Source organism: Budorcas taxicolor, chromosome 4, assembly GCF_023091745.1.
Source record: "Budorcas taxicolor isolate Tak-1 chromosome 4, Takin1.1, whole genome shotgun sequence".
Lineage (NCBI taxonomy): Eukaryota > Metazoa > Chordata > Mammalia > Artiodactyla > Bovidae > Budorcas > Budorcas taxicolor.
In genome coordinates, this window is record NC_068913.1 from 116,796,349 (window position 1) to 116,813,066 (window position 16,718).

Here is a 16,718-nt window from a genome sequence, read left to right on the forward strand (position 1 = left end):
TTGGAAGGACTGATGCTGAAGCTGAAACTCCAATACTTTGGCCACCTGATGCGAAGAACTGACTCACCTGAAGAGACCCCAGTGCTGGGAAAGATTGAGAGCGGGAAGAAAAGGGGACGACAGAGGATGAGATGGTTGGATAGCATCACCGACTTGATGGACATGAGTTTGAGCAAGCTCTGGGAGCTGGTGATGGACAGGGAAGCCTGGCGTGCTGCAGTCCATGGGGTCACAAAGAGTCAGACAGGACTGAGCAACTGAACTGAACTGAACTGGATAGGCAGTACAGTCATGTGACATACACGTCAAATGGTATTAAAAATGTCCAGTGAAAATTCACTTTCTCCTGCCCAGTGCCCTCTTAGATGGGCAGCTAATGATTCTGGTTTCTTGTGCTTCCTTCCCAAGTTAACCCTACATGTACCAGCAAATATTAATATTCACAGACATGCGTACCCAAGTGGTGGCATTCCACAGACACCATTTTGGACCTTGCTTTTTCTCTTTTTTCTCATGACCCTCCACCTTAGTGAACCTTGTGGATCAACACATGGAGGACCGTTTGGCTCTTCTTCACAACCTCATGGTATTTCGTCGCATGGAGATGCCACATGCACGTAACCAGCTGGAAGGTCTAGGTGTTGACCCTGTTATCTGTTATATTCATTGTCCTACATCTCAGTGTTTGCTGCACACTTCTTGTCTCTCTGTTTACACCCGAGTCAGGGTCCTTTAGTGAGCTTTGGTGTGCTGAAGAAAGCTGTGGATTACTTAGATCTGTGTTCTGCGATGAGTCACGTATATATACTCCAAGAACACACAGAGGTTCTCACTGATAGCCACTCTTCCAGACGCTTTTCTCCATCATGTTCACAAGGACTGTTTGGACCATCTTGCTTTGCATAGGGATGAACAAAAGATTTTGAATATAAGCTCTGTGTACCCACCTTCCCTCTCTTTCATGACTTCGGTTACTTCTGTATCACAGTTAGAAGCACACTTTATGGTTTTGTTGTTGTTGCAAAGGGCCACTAAAACATTGGTCCTTTGTAATTTGGGGTCAGAGTACTTGCGTGTAGCTTTGGGGAGGGATAAGACGTACTTTGTTGTTGCGTAAAGTTTTGAATGCGGTGGCTTCATTCTCACTAAATTTAGCGTGTTTTTCTTTAAGGTGGTGGTTTTTCTTCCGTTAGATAGATTGCCCATGGTGTCATGATTGGAGGGTCTTTGTGCCTTTGTGTGTCTGCAGTCTCTGATGCTGACTTGGTGGTGGGATTCTAGGTTCAGGCCTGGTTAAGTTTGTCGCTGGCAGCGCCGCCCGGTCAGGAGCTCTGAGGTCTCCAGCAGGGCGCTCGTGGGGCCCTCTGAGATGCCGCGGGTGCCTGGATGACGGCGTGTCCGTGTGCTGTGTGGTGGTGCATGGTGTTCACAGGTGGGCTGTGCTTGTTTCTGCAGGCGCCTTCGTGAGCGTTGGCCCTCCGGACTCTTCTGGCCCCTTTCTCAGCCTCGCGGCCCCGACAGGCTCACTGCTTCTCACCCAAATGCATTCTCTAGCTCATTCTCCAGCGTGTCCTGCAGAAAATTCTGGTGCTTCAGATGCGTGCCACCCTTCATAACTTGAAAGCTTCGAGGCTCAGTGTGGCAGTGGGTTGGAGTGAGAAAAGGAGGCGGGCACGGTGACTTCTGTCCTCTTTTTTTTCTGCTTTTGAGGCTGTTACTTGAAGATGCCTTTCTGAGGAAAAGGATTAAAGTTCACTCTCATAGCTTTGTTGCTGTTCTTCATTTGTAACTAAATTGGGGATTTCAGATAGTCTACCTTTAAAAAGTACTGTATGTGTTTACTAATTTGTTTTGGAATAAAGTTGATGAAGAGGAGTTTATAGGAATTCAGAACGTAACCAGGGGCTAGGAGTTGAAATGGAAAGTTGAATCTTTGTAAGGCTTTCCACATTAGATGTTAAATTCTGGAGTTAAGTTTTATATGATGATTTACTATTAAGTATATTTCTAAATATCAAGGTTAAGCTCTTACTAAAATTTTTCCAAAAAGTCATTAATATTTTTACATAATACAGTTGTTTGATTGTACTTTTCTTTTGTCAGATATTAGCAAACTCTTGGTTTTTCTTTTAATGAGAAGTCAGGTTTTTTTGTAACAATACTAAAAATGTATTTAAAATCTGAGATAGAGCTTTATGAATATGACTTGAGAGCATATAGTCATTTTTCAGTTTACTCCTTAAAATATTTAAAATTTTGTCTCTTTCTATATTTTAAATTTTGGCACCTATTTGATAACTCCATGGGCATTTCATTTACTATCCTGAGGGATTTTTTTTCAGATGAAACTAAGAAATTTAGCAGTACAGCTTTTGTCAGCTTTGAAAGTAAACCAGCTAAGTTCCTTTGTGCCTTGCTGAAAATAATGCTGGGCCCTAACAGCTTGTTTCTGTATTACTTTATGTGCTCCTCTGTGAGCCGCTTGACCCCAAATAGAACCCTAACGTTGAAATTTTGCTTGTACATGCATAGGGGCTATGTCATCCTTTCTTGATGGTTGGAATGAGCGTGTGTGGTGATGGACGCTTTGTGCTGTCTTCCCTCAGGTATCGCCATCAGAGAATCGGCGAAGGTGGTCGACCAAGCCCAGAGGAGGGTACTGAGGGGCGTGGATGACCTGGACTTCTTCATAGGGGATGAAGCCATAGATAAACCCACATACGCCACCAAGGTAAACCCCGCTGTGAGCGCACAGACACTGCCAGGGTAAACCCCCCTGTAAGAGCACAGCCAGGACAGGGCAGCGGGACAGGTGATACAGAGGGCTGCTCTGTGTGGGGACGGTGCCCGTGAGCGGCAGAGTGCGTTTTGTTCTTCTGTTGGAAAACAGGTTTTTGTTGTTGGTTTGACTCAGGTGTTTCTGATGTGGGAGAGCAGGTGAACTCACACAGCCCCAGGATGCAGAACTGACCCGGGATGCTGGACCACGTAGGAAGCCAAGGTCTGCCCCCGTGGGATACTGCAGGTGGACTAAATACCCGGCCAGATGTGGAAAGCTGTAGATTGGTCAGTTGAAAAAGAAGCACTAAAATTATTTAACTAGACATTTGTTCTAAAAAAGAAACCGTACAAACTCCACAGATCAAATGGTGGGGTAGGCTAGTTGTACGTTCCCATCTGTTAACCTGTCCCATGGTTCAGACGATTCTCTGTGCTTAGAAATGGCTGGAGTAGAATATAAGCAATGATCTAATACAGTCTTTCTGGTGAAATGCCTGTTACTTCTTTATGTAAGTTAACATGCTCTCCATGCAAAGGCCCTGTTTTCTCTAATAACTGGGTCTCTTCCATCTCTCCTGGGCCAGTGTGGTTGTTAAACTGTTACTCTTACTGATATGAACGTGGTTTGGTTTCTCTTGCTTTAGTGGCCAATAAGACATGGAATAATTGAAGACTGGGATCTGATGGAAAGGTTCATGGAACAAGTGATTTTTAAATATCTTCGAGCTGAACCTGAGGATCATTACTTTTTAATGGTGAGTGACTGGAACTAAGAAGAATATATCCCTGTAAATTCCAAGTTGCTTAGATTTTAAGTCCAAGTTTCATTCTTCCCTGGGGAGCTTTAAATTCCTGCTGAAACTGTTTGTATGAATCGGGATACTTTTTGGGTAAATGACAGAAGGCTCAGCAAAAATGTCTAGAACCAAAGGGGGCTTATTGTCTCACAAAATGGGAAGGCCAGATTCAGGCCGCTCCAGGGCTGGTTATTTCAGCAGCTCAGAGATGGGAGGCGACGGCCAGCCTGAGGCAGTAGTTTGGCCTCTCGTTTTGGTTCCCGTCCGGCCAGGATGGCGGCCCAAGTTCCTATACCACCCCTTGGTGTGTTGTCTTTCAGACGTAGAAGTGCTTCCTAAGAATTAAGAATCCCTTCCCAGAAACCTTCCTGGTAGATTTGCGCCGTCCATCCATGCCTAAACCTGGTCCCTTGCAAGGGGAGTGCAGTGACCTTCATAGGTGTGGGTTAACCAAGATTCTCCCTGGGGCTGATGAGGGGACCACGTCAGACACCTGGCCCCAGGAGGGCAGGTACATAAATGGGCCTCCAGTGGCACCGAAAATGGGGGTGGAATGGATTTGGGTGGGAAGCCAGCTGTGTACTCAGATGTCTTCCTGAAGTAAGCGTATGACTCTGATTTTGCTTCTTATAGCAGAGGAAACTGAGTCAAGATGTTACTTTGCCAGGATTTAAATCTTACTCTGAAATAAAATTGAGCTGAATTATGGGCCCTGATAGTGTGGTGCTTAATTGATCTTGTTCAAACAATGTAAAACTTGACAGAGAAATGAAAAGAAATCTCTCGTTATGGAATCTTTCCCAATTGTTCTCCTCAACATCACATGTTCCCTTCCATGAAATGTTCTTTTTAAGTTAAAATTAATTGCACAAAGAAAACACTTGTGTTATGGAGAGCAATTGCACGCAACATAAGTTGCACATTAAAACCTACATAATTTAGCTTTGGATTTTTTCCATGCAAGTACATTGTCAAATGGTCCCTGGTCCAATTATATAGTTCTCTCTAATGTTAAATATGGAGTGTTCTTTAGAATTATCTGGCTTAAAATATGTTAACCTCAAAGACTATTATGGTGGTCGATAGAATCTGTATATTTAATATCTATTAGAGCAAGTGCTTGAAGGTGCTCTGATGTTTTCTCCTGGCTATGTCACCACAACCAGGAATTACCGAGGGTGAGTGCCATGTCTTACTGGCCATGTGTGTGTTTTCTCCTGTGCCTTTACAGTGGTTTATGTAAAACAGTTGGAGCCGGGAGGCTGACGGTGTGTCTGAGTGGCATTATCTTTACAGCCAGAGCAAACCGCAGACTCCCACCCGTCACATTTGGTGTTTCCCCTTCTCTTGCACATCGCGTAACTACCTGCCTGCTGGACAGCACTTCAGGGGAGGTGCCGCCCAGCGGCTTCTTTCTGTCTGCCCCAGCTTCCCTGCCAGAGGTTTATTCTCCCTCCACTCAGGGGATGCCTGCTCTCAGCCTGTGGGGCAGGTGCACACCACTAGGACACAGCCCACAGGCAACGTTTCCTCCAAGAAATTTTTTTCTGCTTGAGCCTGCATTAGCCTGGGAAGTGCTAGTGGTAAGGAACCCGCCCACCAGTGAGGAGACGCAGGACACGTGAGGTCGATTGCAGCGTCAGGATCCCCTGGAGAAGAAAATGGCGACCTGGCAACCCACTCCAGTATTCTTGCCATGAACAGAGGAGCCTGGTGGGCTGTGGTCCATGGGGTCCCAAGGAGTCGGACACGACTGAGCACACACACATGCACAAGATAAACACGTTCTTGAAAGAGATGGGGCGTGTTTCATATGAACATGGAAAAGTTTATTGGCCAAAAATGAGTACCTACAATGAACCCTCAAAAATAATCCAGTTGATTAAAGGTCAGAAAACACTGTGTTCCACGTATTGTGCTTTGGCCTTTCCAGATCAGTGCGTTGCACAGCGTGACCGAGGAGGTGACGAGAAGGCACGCATCTTTCAGGTTCATGCCTGCAGTCCCCTGTTAATGGGGAAGTTCCGGGGGGTGAAGCTGGTGTAGAGAGAGGGATGGTCAAGTCTGAAAGTCAGCTGAAGGCATTTATGAAACTCTGGCATCAGATGAGGGCTTCTTGGGGTAAGAGAAGCCAGTGGGGTAAATTAAAGGTCCTCAGGCATCCCCCAAACTGCTCTTTATGGCTGCGGTGACCAGGGGCCTGGACGGCGTGAGAATGACTCATCATGGCTCGTGCTTTTCAAGACGTTTCCGAGACTCAGCTCCTCTTGGTCATGTGGATTGAGCAGACAGCAAATGGGAATCCTGCCCTTTTCCCCCAACACTGATTTGCCCAGAGCTCAAAACAGAATCGCGTGTGTTAGAACCTTGGGGTGCTCTTGAGTGGGAATCGAGTTGTCTCGTTGGGGAGATTTGCAGACTGTTTGAATATGAGTCACGGAGGAGGAGCAAGCAGCGTGCATGCCGGAGAATCAGGAGCACCAGGAGAGGTGGGCGTGCCGGCTCAGAGAGGACCGCCCGTCCCTCCTGTGTTCCTGCCACCGGGAGAGATGGGCATGCCGGCTCAGAGAGGACCGCCCGTCCCTCGTGTGTTTCTGCCACCAGGAGAGCTGGGCGTGCCGGCTCAGAGAGGACCGCCCGTCCCTCCTGTGTTTCTGCCACCAGGAGAGTTGGGCGTGCCGGCTCAGAGAGGACCGCCCGTCCCTCCTGTGTTCCTGCCACCGGGAGAGATGGGCATGCCGGCTCAGAGAGGACCGCCCGTCCCTCGTGTGTTTCTGCCACCAGGAGAGCTGGGCGTGCTGGCTCAGAGAGGACCGCCCGTCCCTCGTGTGTTTCTGCCACCAGGAGAGTTGGGCGTGCCGGCTCAGAGAGAGCCGCCTGTCCCTCGTGTGTTTCTGCCACGGGGTCCTCAGTGGCCCGGGCGATGCCCGCCCGCGTGGTTGAGGGCCTGTCTCTCTACTCGCTCCTGACTGCTCACCTCTCCCTGAGACACCTCGCAGACGCACCCAGAAGCGATGCTCTACCCGCTCTCCAGCGGCCCTCACGCTGCCCGTGACCGTGTGTGTTCCCTTCCCGACTCTTGAGAGCGATGTGGACCCACTCCGTCTAGCGTGGTGGTCGCCGGCCAGAGCGGAGGTGGACGGCCCCAGGTTCGCGCGGTCCCACCCCTGACCACGTGCTTTCCGCCTTCCAGCGCCTTGTCATCTCTCCTGTTCTCCCCGCCTTGAGGCTTTATCCTTCTAGAAAGGTTTCTTCACTGCAGTTAAAGAGAGTCTTGGGGGTGGAGCGCTATTAGGCCCATGTGCATCCAGAAATGTGGGTTGGCTTTATGGTGCTGATTAATTCATTCATTTCCAATTAATGCCAGATGTTGTGGCACCATTATTAATGAATAAAAATGTGTGTGTAACTTGTGTTCATGTGACGTTTTAATCATGTTTCAGTATTAAAAAAATAAGAATTTGATACCTCTGGTTTAAATCTCATACTAAATAATGGTTTGGGAAAGCTTCATTTAGATTGGTGTCCTAAAGGAACAGTTACGAGTGGGAAACATAAAGGAAAGGGAGGATTGAGAAAAAATGGATTTATGATTATGGTTCTCAGAACCCATGAGAATTTGCCCTTAATAATGCTGAATTTAATTTGGGAACCAGGAGAACCTAATTATATTGAAAACATTCCCTTAAATGGAAGTATACAGATTTTAAGGTAAATTCTTCCCAGATGGTGAATTGTTTGGTAGCAAGTAATTGAAGTGTAAAATGCAGTGGTGTAAGCAAGTTAAGGGTTCTGTTTTTCTTAAATACATTTGTAGTAAGCAGGGCAGCTTCCTTGTGTCATTGGAGATCTGTTTAGCACATGGCTTCCATTCAAAGGTTACCTTATGACCACAGATTGACTGCTGCAGCTCCAGTCATCACCTCTGCATTCCAGGAAGGTGTTAAGAGCAGCAGAAGGGAGTCTGCTACTTGAGTCTCCCTTCACCCTTGTAAGGAGCTCTCCTAGAAGCCATATCCACCAACTTTAGCTTCTTGTTGGCCAGAACTTACTCACTTAGCCGTCCCTGTCCTTCAGGAAGTCTGGGAAATGCTTTTCCTGTGGGCCCATGATTGATCAGTGGTCTGTCATTAAAGCAGAAGGGAGGCTAGGTGCTGGGTAGGGAACTCGCATTGCCTGCCGTAGTAATGTGACCGTGGGTATGAAGACAGTGGCAAGGCAAGATCCCATTCAATGTCTTAACACTCTGGCCGGGTGTGGCGAGGTCGCCTGTGCTGGGAGCCAGCAGGCCGCTTCCCGGCTCTGCTCGCTGCCCTGCCTCTGTGAGTCTCTCCATCTGGATAAATACATCAGAGAGCTGTACTGGGCATTTCTGTGGAACTTTGCACACAAGCTGTAACCCCAGATTTCACAACATTTGTAAAGACTTTTTAGTATAGAACTGTAAGTGTGAATTAGAAAATTTGGAAGATATCTGGGAGACTTTTCACACCCCTATGCCATTAACATACATTTTAATATTTAGCATATCTTCACTTAATCTTTTCACTGTGTTTTTATATGTTTTGCATCAATATTGTGTTTTCCATCCCTCTCCCCCATGAGGGGAGAGGTTTTCGTAATCCTCAGTTTAGTGGCTATATAATCCTCTATCCAGTGAATATTTCCCGTCTGTTTAGCACTTCCACTATTTTTAGATGTTTACTCTCACTTCCAGTTTCTTGGTTTTATAAGAAGTAATATGAAGTAATCTTTGCGTAGTTTTTTCTATATTTAGAATACTTTTTATGTTAAAAATATAAAAGTTATGTATTAATATGATTTTGGGGTCCAGAAGTATTAACAACTTTGAATCTTTAGCGTACCATTTCATACTGAAATCTTTAGTGTACAAGAGACCACATCATTTGAACTCCTGGCAGAACTGGATTAATATTTTTGATTATTTGACATTAATCTCCATTTTTAATAACTTGGGCCTTAAACCTTTTTCATATGTTGGTTGTCCATCCTCTTTTGTGAATTGCCTCTTCATGTTCTGTGCTGTGTTTTTACATATCAGTGTTATATTGCTTTTCCTATAGCTGTGATTTCTATGAATTTTTTTTAACTTAGAAGTTTTTTTTAATGTGTTAGTCACTCAGTCGCATCCAACTCTTTGTGACCCCATGTACCAGCCCACCAGGCTTCTCCATCCATGCGATTCTCCAGGCAAGAGAGCACCCGAGTGGGTAGCCATTCCCTTCTCTGGGGATCTGCCCAACCCAGGGATTGAACCTGGGTCTCCTGCACTGCAGGTAATTCTTCACTGTCTGAACCACCAGGGAAGAAAGATTTTCGCATCTGGTCCTATTTGTGACGAATGAATGGAAAAAGTGGAAACAGTAACAGATTTTATTTCTTGGGTTCCACAATTGCAGTGGACAGTGACTGCTGCCATGAAATTAAAAGACGCTTGCTCCTTGGAAGAAAAGCTGTGACAAACCTAGAGAGCATATTTTGCCGACAAAGGTCCGTCTAATCAAAGCTCTGGTTTTTCCAGTAGTCATGTACACATGTGACGGGCAGAGCATAAAGAAGGCTGAACACTGAAGAATTGGTGCTTCTGAACTGTAGTGTTGGGGAAGACTCTTGAGAGTCCCTTGAAATGCAAGGAGATCCAACCAGTCCATCCTAAAAGAAATCAACCCTGATTATTCATTGGAAGGACTGATGCTGAAGCTGAAGCTCTAATACTTTGGCCACCTGATGCAACTCATTGGAAAAGACTGATGCTGGGAAAGCTCGAAGGCAAGGGGAGAAGGGGATGACAGAGGATGAGATGGTTGATGGCATCACCGACTCGGTGCACATGAGTTTGAGCAAACTCCAGGAGATGGTGAGGGCAGTTCGTGGAGTCACAAAGATTCGGGTGTGACTGATAGACTGAACAACACAAATTTCTTTTGTGGTAAAATGTACATACTGTAAAATTTACCATTTTAACCATTTTTGATTGTCCGGTTTGGTGAATGGAATACATTCACACTGTTGTGCGGCACCATCCACCTCTAGGACTGGTTCATCTTCCAGACTGGCTCTCTGACCCCGGGAAAGAACGACTCCCCCCTCTCCCCTCCCCCGCTCCCCTGCCTTTGTGTCTCTGTGACTGCAGCTGTTCCAGGCCCTCATACGAGCCGACTTGAACAGTATTTGCCCTTTCGTGACTGGCTTGCTTCACTTAGTATAATGTCTTCAGGCTTCAGCCACATTGTGGCATAGCAGGATTTCCGTCCTTTTTAGGGCTGATAAATGTTCTTGTTTGTATGTACCACATTTTGTTTATACTGTGAACTCTTACATACTGTGAACTCTTATAATAGGTAGCAACCTTTTGTCCGGAGCACATACTTGTTTTTGTCATCCTCCCCCCCCCTTTGCACATTATGTTTTGAACTTCTATACCTGTGAATTTTTATGTAGTAAGCCTATTCTCCTTTGATGTTGACACGTGATTTTCATCCGTCTGGGATTTATTTGGAGCACCAGTTGACACTGAACTCAAACCCAGGAAGAATCCAGGAGCCTGGCTTCATCTGTTTTCTTGCTGGGGACGTCTTCCATAGGCTCAGGTTTTGCTTCAGACCAAACAGGCAGCTCTTGGCCGGGAGACGAGAAACACTCCCTGTTAGCATGCACACTTCTCATGCAGTTTTCGTCTTTTCCTGATCCTTTTTCCCCTCTACTTTAGTTTAGATGCTTTGTTTATAAAATGTACTTATTAAGGTGCTTGCATTCCTCTTCAAGGTGAGAAAAGATTTTGTAGATCTCTGTAGTTAATATATATAATTTCTTCTGGTGTGAGTTAGGTTATCAATAGTAGAGCTGGCGTTTACCCAGCCCCTCCTCTGTGCCCTGCCCCTCCCCCACTCAGCGTTTGCATGTATTTACCCAGTTATTTAACCCCACCAACAGCCTTTGTTTTTCAGGTTGATAGGAAGTACTTTAAGGAGATATTTGGTAGCCAGTACTGTTGAAACCTGCAGCTATTACTCATGTGCTTTAAATGAAAGAAATGGTAAAACAGGAGTTGTAGCACTGTGCTGACTATGTGCTGGGGCTTTTTTTTTTTTTTTTAAGGGAGTAACAGGTTTAATCGAAACACCTTGAGGTTGGCACGTTAAAATAAGTTACATGTTGCTGGGTGACTTTTAGATCCCTTATTTACAGTCTGCTTTTGATGACTCTATTATTTCTTCCTTAAGATTGTGTTCTCTCTCCCATCCGGGGAATATACTGATTCTAATTACAGTGATTAAAACTTGCTTGAGGCACTGTGTTTGAGCTTTGCCTTAGTTGCTAGACAGGAGTCTGAACTAAAGCCCGCCGTCGACGGCCAGACTGACTTGTTTGAAGAGACAGCACACAGCGCGGGGTCAGAAGGTGCAGAGGGCTTCCAGTCCATGGGGTCTCCTCTCTGCTCTGCGCTGCCTCCCAGGTTTGCATCCTGAGAGGACACATTCCTGAGAGGACCCCCCCTTTCCTGGGTCTTAACCAGAGAGCTCAGTGTGCAGGCATGGGGACTGCACATGGGCTTGTTTGTACCGTGGTAACAAGATACACACACTGCTGTACATCTTGGGCTTTAAATTTTATTTTAGGCTCAATTGTGATGAAAAGCATTGTGTGAAATGAACCTGTTTAACCATATGTTAGTGTTTAGTCCAGCGGTGTTGCTTGTTTTAACCCTGTGCTGTGACAGGTCTCTGAAATGTTCCCATCTCATAATCTGACACTCTGCCCTTCAAGCAGCTCCCCTTCCTCTCCACCACACACCTTCTTTTATTTTTCTTGAAGTTGTTGACACAGAAGAACTTTTAGGAGTGTTCATTTAACAGCTCATTCGAGAGAGTGTTTCGTATCAGCACCCATGGAGCCCACCCTTTTTAATGGCTGCGGAAGGCTGTGTTTATGGACGTGGTGTCATCTGTTGCGTCAGTTCCTGCTGCTGCTAAGTCGCTTCAGTCGTGTCCGACTGCGACCCCAGAGACGGCAGCCCACCAGGCTCCCCCCTCCCTGGGATTCTCCAGGCAAGAGTACTGGAGTGGGGTGCCACTAGTGATGGGCATTTACGTTTTTTCCGATCTTAGGAACAGTGCCTCTCTGAGGCACTTTTTGTTTTTTGCCTGGACAGGGTAATGTGATTTTGTTTCGTGGTCTCAGCCAAGAGACTGTGTCACTAGTAGGCGTTTTCTCACTGCTCCTTGCTGATGCTTTTGGTAACAATAACTCACCACATGCCAGGTGCTGCCTCGGTTTAGGCTCCTGTGAGGTCAGTGCTAATTGTGCATAGAGAGAGGAAGTCACTTTCCAAACTTAGGAAAATTGAAGGCGGGGTGTGGACCACAGAACTCTCCTCTTGGCCAGGCTGGTGTGGCCTCGGCTCAGCTGTTTTGCTGCCTGCTGTGGTGTCTGGTTTTGATGTGTTTTGTTTGTGAATTCATGTTTGAAAACTCAGGTTTGATTTTCCTCTTTGATTTCTCTTGGGTGAGTTCTTCCTGATAATTCAGTGATTTTTAAAAATTGTTTTAGTTACTTTGTACAGTTTAAACTATTTTGAAAGAACGTTAGACTTGAAGGTTTAAAAAAAATCTTTACAGATTACTTCCATATACTCTTCCTCCAGCTCCCTGTTAACATCTTTCATAACCGCAATGTAATTATCAAAACTAGAAAATCAACATTGATGTGATGCTGCTAACTCATCCACAATCCAGATTTGGACTTTTCTGGTATTTCCCTTTTTTTGTCCCAAGACTCAGTATTTAAAAAAAAAATTTAATGTAGCTATACTTTTGCGTATTTACTTATATTTGTAGGGGTGACTACTTCCTCCTGTGCTTAGTGACTAGGTTGTTACATTTCCACATTTTTCTTACCTTCTCTTTCTTTCCTCTGTCACTTGCTTTGGACTGATTGTTACTGAACACTGGGCTTCCCTTGGTGGCTCACAGGGTAAAGAATCGCCTGCAGTACAGGAGACTGGGGTTCGATCCCTGGGTCAAGAAGATCCGCTGGAGAAGGGAATGGCTACCCACTCCACTATTCCTGCCTGGAGAATTCCACAGATGAAGGAGCCTGGCTGTAGTCCATGGGGTTGCAAAGAGTTGGACACAACTAACACTTTGACTAAACAGTCTAATATTTACGTCTGTAACGTTATGTATACTAATGTATGTGATACTCTGTCAATAAAACAATTATTTTTTGATTCCATGATACGAGGGTATCAATGTCTTTTTATTCTTTCCTCCTTTCCATGTATACCTCTCAACTCAATACTGGTCCTGCTGATTTAATTTACAGTGTTTACATTCTGTTCTATAGCTATAATTCTCAGAAAAGAAAAATCTTTATTTCTACACCTTAAATGGATTAATTGCTCACTGTGAGTCATTGGTTGTACTTTCTGCATTTTTATTGTTTGGCTAAAGCTTATCTCCTAATAGTTAATTCAGGAAAGCTTCATAGGAATGAGATTCTCCCAGGTTCTTATATGTTTAAAAGTGAAAGTTGCTCTGTCATGTCCGACTCTTTGCGACCCGTTGGACTATACAGTCCATGGAACTCTCCAGGCCAGAATACTGGAACCACTCCCTTCCCCAGGGGATCTTCCCAACCCAGGAATCGAACCCAGGTCTCCCGCATTGCAGGCAGATCTTTATCAGCTGAGCTCTCAGGGAAGATTTGTTTTTGCAACACAATTGGTGAGCAGTGTGGCCACACCTTCCTGCCCTGAAGACCCTGTAAGTGACCCAGTGGCACACACATGTCTGTGTTGATGGCCGAGGCTGGCTGTACTTTCTGTGCTTTAAGGGTGTTCTAGTGTGCTTGAACATTTGTTGTTGTTGAGTCGCTAAGTCGTGTCTGACTCTTTGTGACCCCGTGGACTGCAGCTCGCTAGGCTTCCCTGTCCTTCACTATCTCCTGGAGTTTGCTTAAACTCGTGTCTGTAGAGTTGATGATGCCATACAACCATCTCATCCTTTGTCATCCCGTTCTCTTGCCCTCAAGCTTTCCCAGCATCAGGGTCTTTTCCACTGAGTCAGCTCTTCTTATCAGGTGGCCAAAGTATCTGGAGCTTTTCTCAGCTCTTCCCCAGTAGCATATTGGAAACTTTTCGACCAGGGGGGGCGGTCCATCTTCTGATGCCATATCTTTTTGCCTTTTCGTACTATTCATGAGGTTCTTCTGGCAGGAATACTGGAGTAGGTTGCCATTTTCTCTTCCAATGAACCATGTTTTGTCAGAACTCTCCACCATGACCCATCCATCTTTGGTCGCCCTGCAGGGCACGGCTCATCACTTCATTGAGTTACGCAAGCCCCTCCACCATGACAGATCTGTGATCCATGAAGGGGCTGCTTTTCCAGACTAAGCGTGGTAAAATCCCACAGTGTTCTCAGAGTTCTAGAGGCTTCAGGTCTGAAGTCAGGGTGCCATCAGGTTGGTGTCTGGTGAGACCTTTCTTCCTGACCTCTTCATGTCCTCCACAGTCTTCCCTCTGTGCTGGTGTGAAAGAGAGCTCTCCGGTGTGTCTTCCTTTTCTTGCAAAGACATTAACCCTGTGGAATTAGGGCTCCCCTATGACCTCATGTACCCCTCTTCCCTCCCTAGAGGCTTCGTCTCCAGATGCATTCACACAAGGGTTGGGGCTTCAACGCAGGAATTCTGGGAGACACAGCTCAGTCTATAACAAAGGGTAACGTGGAATTTTGCCTAAAGGCCCAGAGAATTTTTATATATTTATTTTTTCTTTCTTTTCTTTTTTTGCAGCTTAAATATATGATGTATGTCCATATTTATTGACATGGAAAAGTGTTCACAACATACTGCTGAATGACAAAAAGCAGGTTTATTCTTTTTCTCTTTCTGTGATCCTGTTTACTTCCTCCTCTTTGATAATGGTGGCTATTTTAAAACAGATACTTCAATTTTCTGAAACGTCTTTACTGTGATTTTCACCTGCTTCGTTTTTCTCTGTTTTTCTGGGTAAATGTTTTTTTGTCTGCCGTTTGTTTTTCCTGCTAGTTTTCTGTCTTCCCTCCCTTTCTCTTGCGGTGTTTTTACACGGCCTTTGGCTGGTTTCTTTGAGTTCTTTCCTCATCTTGGAATGAAGGGAGTTCTGGACAGCTCTGCGTGTGAGTTTGGGCCGGGCGCGGGTGAAGCGGGTCTGGGCGAAGCCGCTTCTGCGTGGGTCTTTCTGCCTCGAAGCTGATGGCAAAGCTGCCTCATCTGACCTTGTGGCCTGTGCTCTCACAGCAGCTGGGGCTCCGGGGAGGGAGGCTTCTCAGCTCTTCTCTGCTCAGACTGGTCTGTTCCACGCGGGGGCGCCCTGCTTCAGCTCTTCTCTGGAGACCCGCGTGGCTGGCCTGCCATCTGGAGTCACCGGTCCTTCCCCTTCTTGGTGTCCTCTCTTGTCTCGGGGGGTGGGAGTGGGGTTACTGCCCGTGGCAACTCGCCACAGGTCTCCTCAGCTTCAGGGTGTGTGGGTGTTGCATTATCGAAGATAGAGTTTCCTTTTCTGTGTCTGGTTCTTGTTTTGGGGGTGGCTAGTAAGAGCAGAAGTGTTTAGAGAGGTTTTTGCTCTGCTGTGTCAAAGCTCCTAAGACATTAGGAGCTGTAAGACCTGTTTCTTAAAGTACAGATTTCTTTAGAGTATTCCCTGGGTGTGCCTTACCTGTGAAATTAGGAAATGGTACAGCAGCCTAGTTATCATGCTTTTAGGGTAACGTTTTTACGATTCTCTTGTAGTGACATGAAATTTGAGTGAATGCTACATATAGTGAATGTTTTCTTACAGACAGAACCACCACTGAATACACCGGAAAATCGAGAGTATCTCGCAGAAATTATGTTTGAATCGTTTAATGTCCCAGGACTCTACATTGCAGTTCAGGTAAAAGCAGAGTGATTTTTATGATTCATAAATATCCTTGGCTGTCTCATAGTGGAGGTGATCCTAAAGGCCCCTGTTGTGAGACTGCCGTGTGTTCTTCCTTTTCTGCACCCTCCACACACACGCACGCACGCACGCACGCATGCACGCACGCACGCACACACACGCGCACACACACCCTGACATACTGAAACACACGCATACAAACACACACACAGTATTTGGGTTTGAACTCAAATGCTGTACAAACATGTTCTGGGATCGATTATGTTTTTATTGCTGGTATGGAGTTGTCCAGCTTTTGTCTTTTCACATACATTAGCATCTAAGGTATGTGGGTGACAAGCTTGAGACAATGGTTCTTTTTTGGCTTCTTTCACTTCTGATCATAAAAAGGAAAAGATGCTATAGAATTTGTTGAAAAACAAAACAAGGGTCTCTAGAGGGTCCCCGCTTTGGGATTTGGGCTCCATGAGTTTGTAGAAGCTAATTGTTCTTAATGTGGGTTTTTTGTTGGTTTTGGTTGTTGTTGTTTACCTGCTATTCTATATAAAGAAACTGAGATTTTTGGGAATAAATTTTTAAAACGTATCTCCCAAAATATTTTCTGCATACTCTGGTCCTTCACTTCTAAGGAAGAGGAGGAGGAGGAGTTAACATAGAAAATTAATCTGGGAGACAGCACATGCCCCAACCTCTGGTGGTTCTCACCAGCTTTTCTTAGCAAGACTCTGCTTTATTTTGCGGAAGGCTTGACTCCTCAGGTGAAGCCTACAGAATTTGCATGCTAGTCCCCCATGGGACTGGGATCTGAATTCTGGGGGGAGGATGGAGGGTGGGGAAGGGAAGGAGTTACTCAGACTTGCTGAGCAGGAGAAGGCTTGACTGAGCCTGAGAACCCGCAGGTGAAGGCCTTGGGAAGAGTCTCCCTGAAGGCTCATGGTCTCCGTGTCTCCCGTGCAGGCAGTGCTGGCTCTGGCCGCTTCGTGGACGTCGCGCCAGGTGGGCGAACGCACGTTAACGGGGATTGTCATCGACAGCGGGGACGGGGTCACCCACGCCATCCCAGTGGTAAGCGGCATCTTCAGGGCTTCACTCTGTGGGCCTCACCCGATCGGAGGGGAGGGAAGAGACGAAGGGAAAACACCCTTCTGAAGTTAAGACACCACTTTAGAAGACATGGCTGTACTCAGCAAAGGTAG

At 45.9% G+C, this 16,718-nt stretch overlaps 1 protein-coding gene across 2 annotated transcripts in view; it reads left to right on the top strand.

Annotated features, from left to right (window-relative positions):
- Positions 1–16,718, top strand: part of ACTR3B (actin related protein 3B) — a 69,706-nt gene that overhangs the window by 30,725 nt on the left and 22,263 nt on the right. For both annotated transcript variants that reach the window (XM_052639215.1, XM_052639214.1), the window contains 4 exons: positions 2,607–2,731; positions 3,426–3,536; positions 15,421–15,516; positions 16,480–16,587. In XM_052639215.1, the coding sequence (XP_052495175.1) occupies positions 3,465–3,536; positions 15,421–15,516; positions 16,480–16,587 (276 nt within the window). In that variant the 5' untranslated portion in view covers positions 2,607–2,731; positions 3,426–3,464. The remainder of the gene's footprint in view (positions 1–2,606; positions 2,732–3,425; positions 3,537–15,420; positions 15,517–16,479; positions 16,588–16,718) is intronic.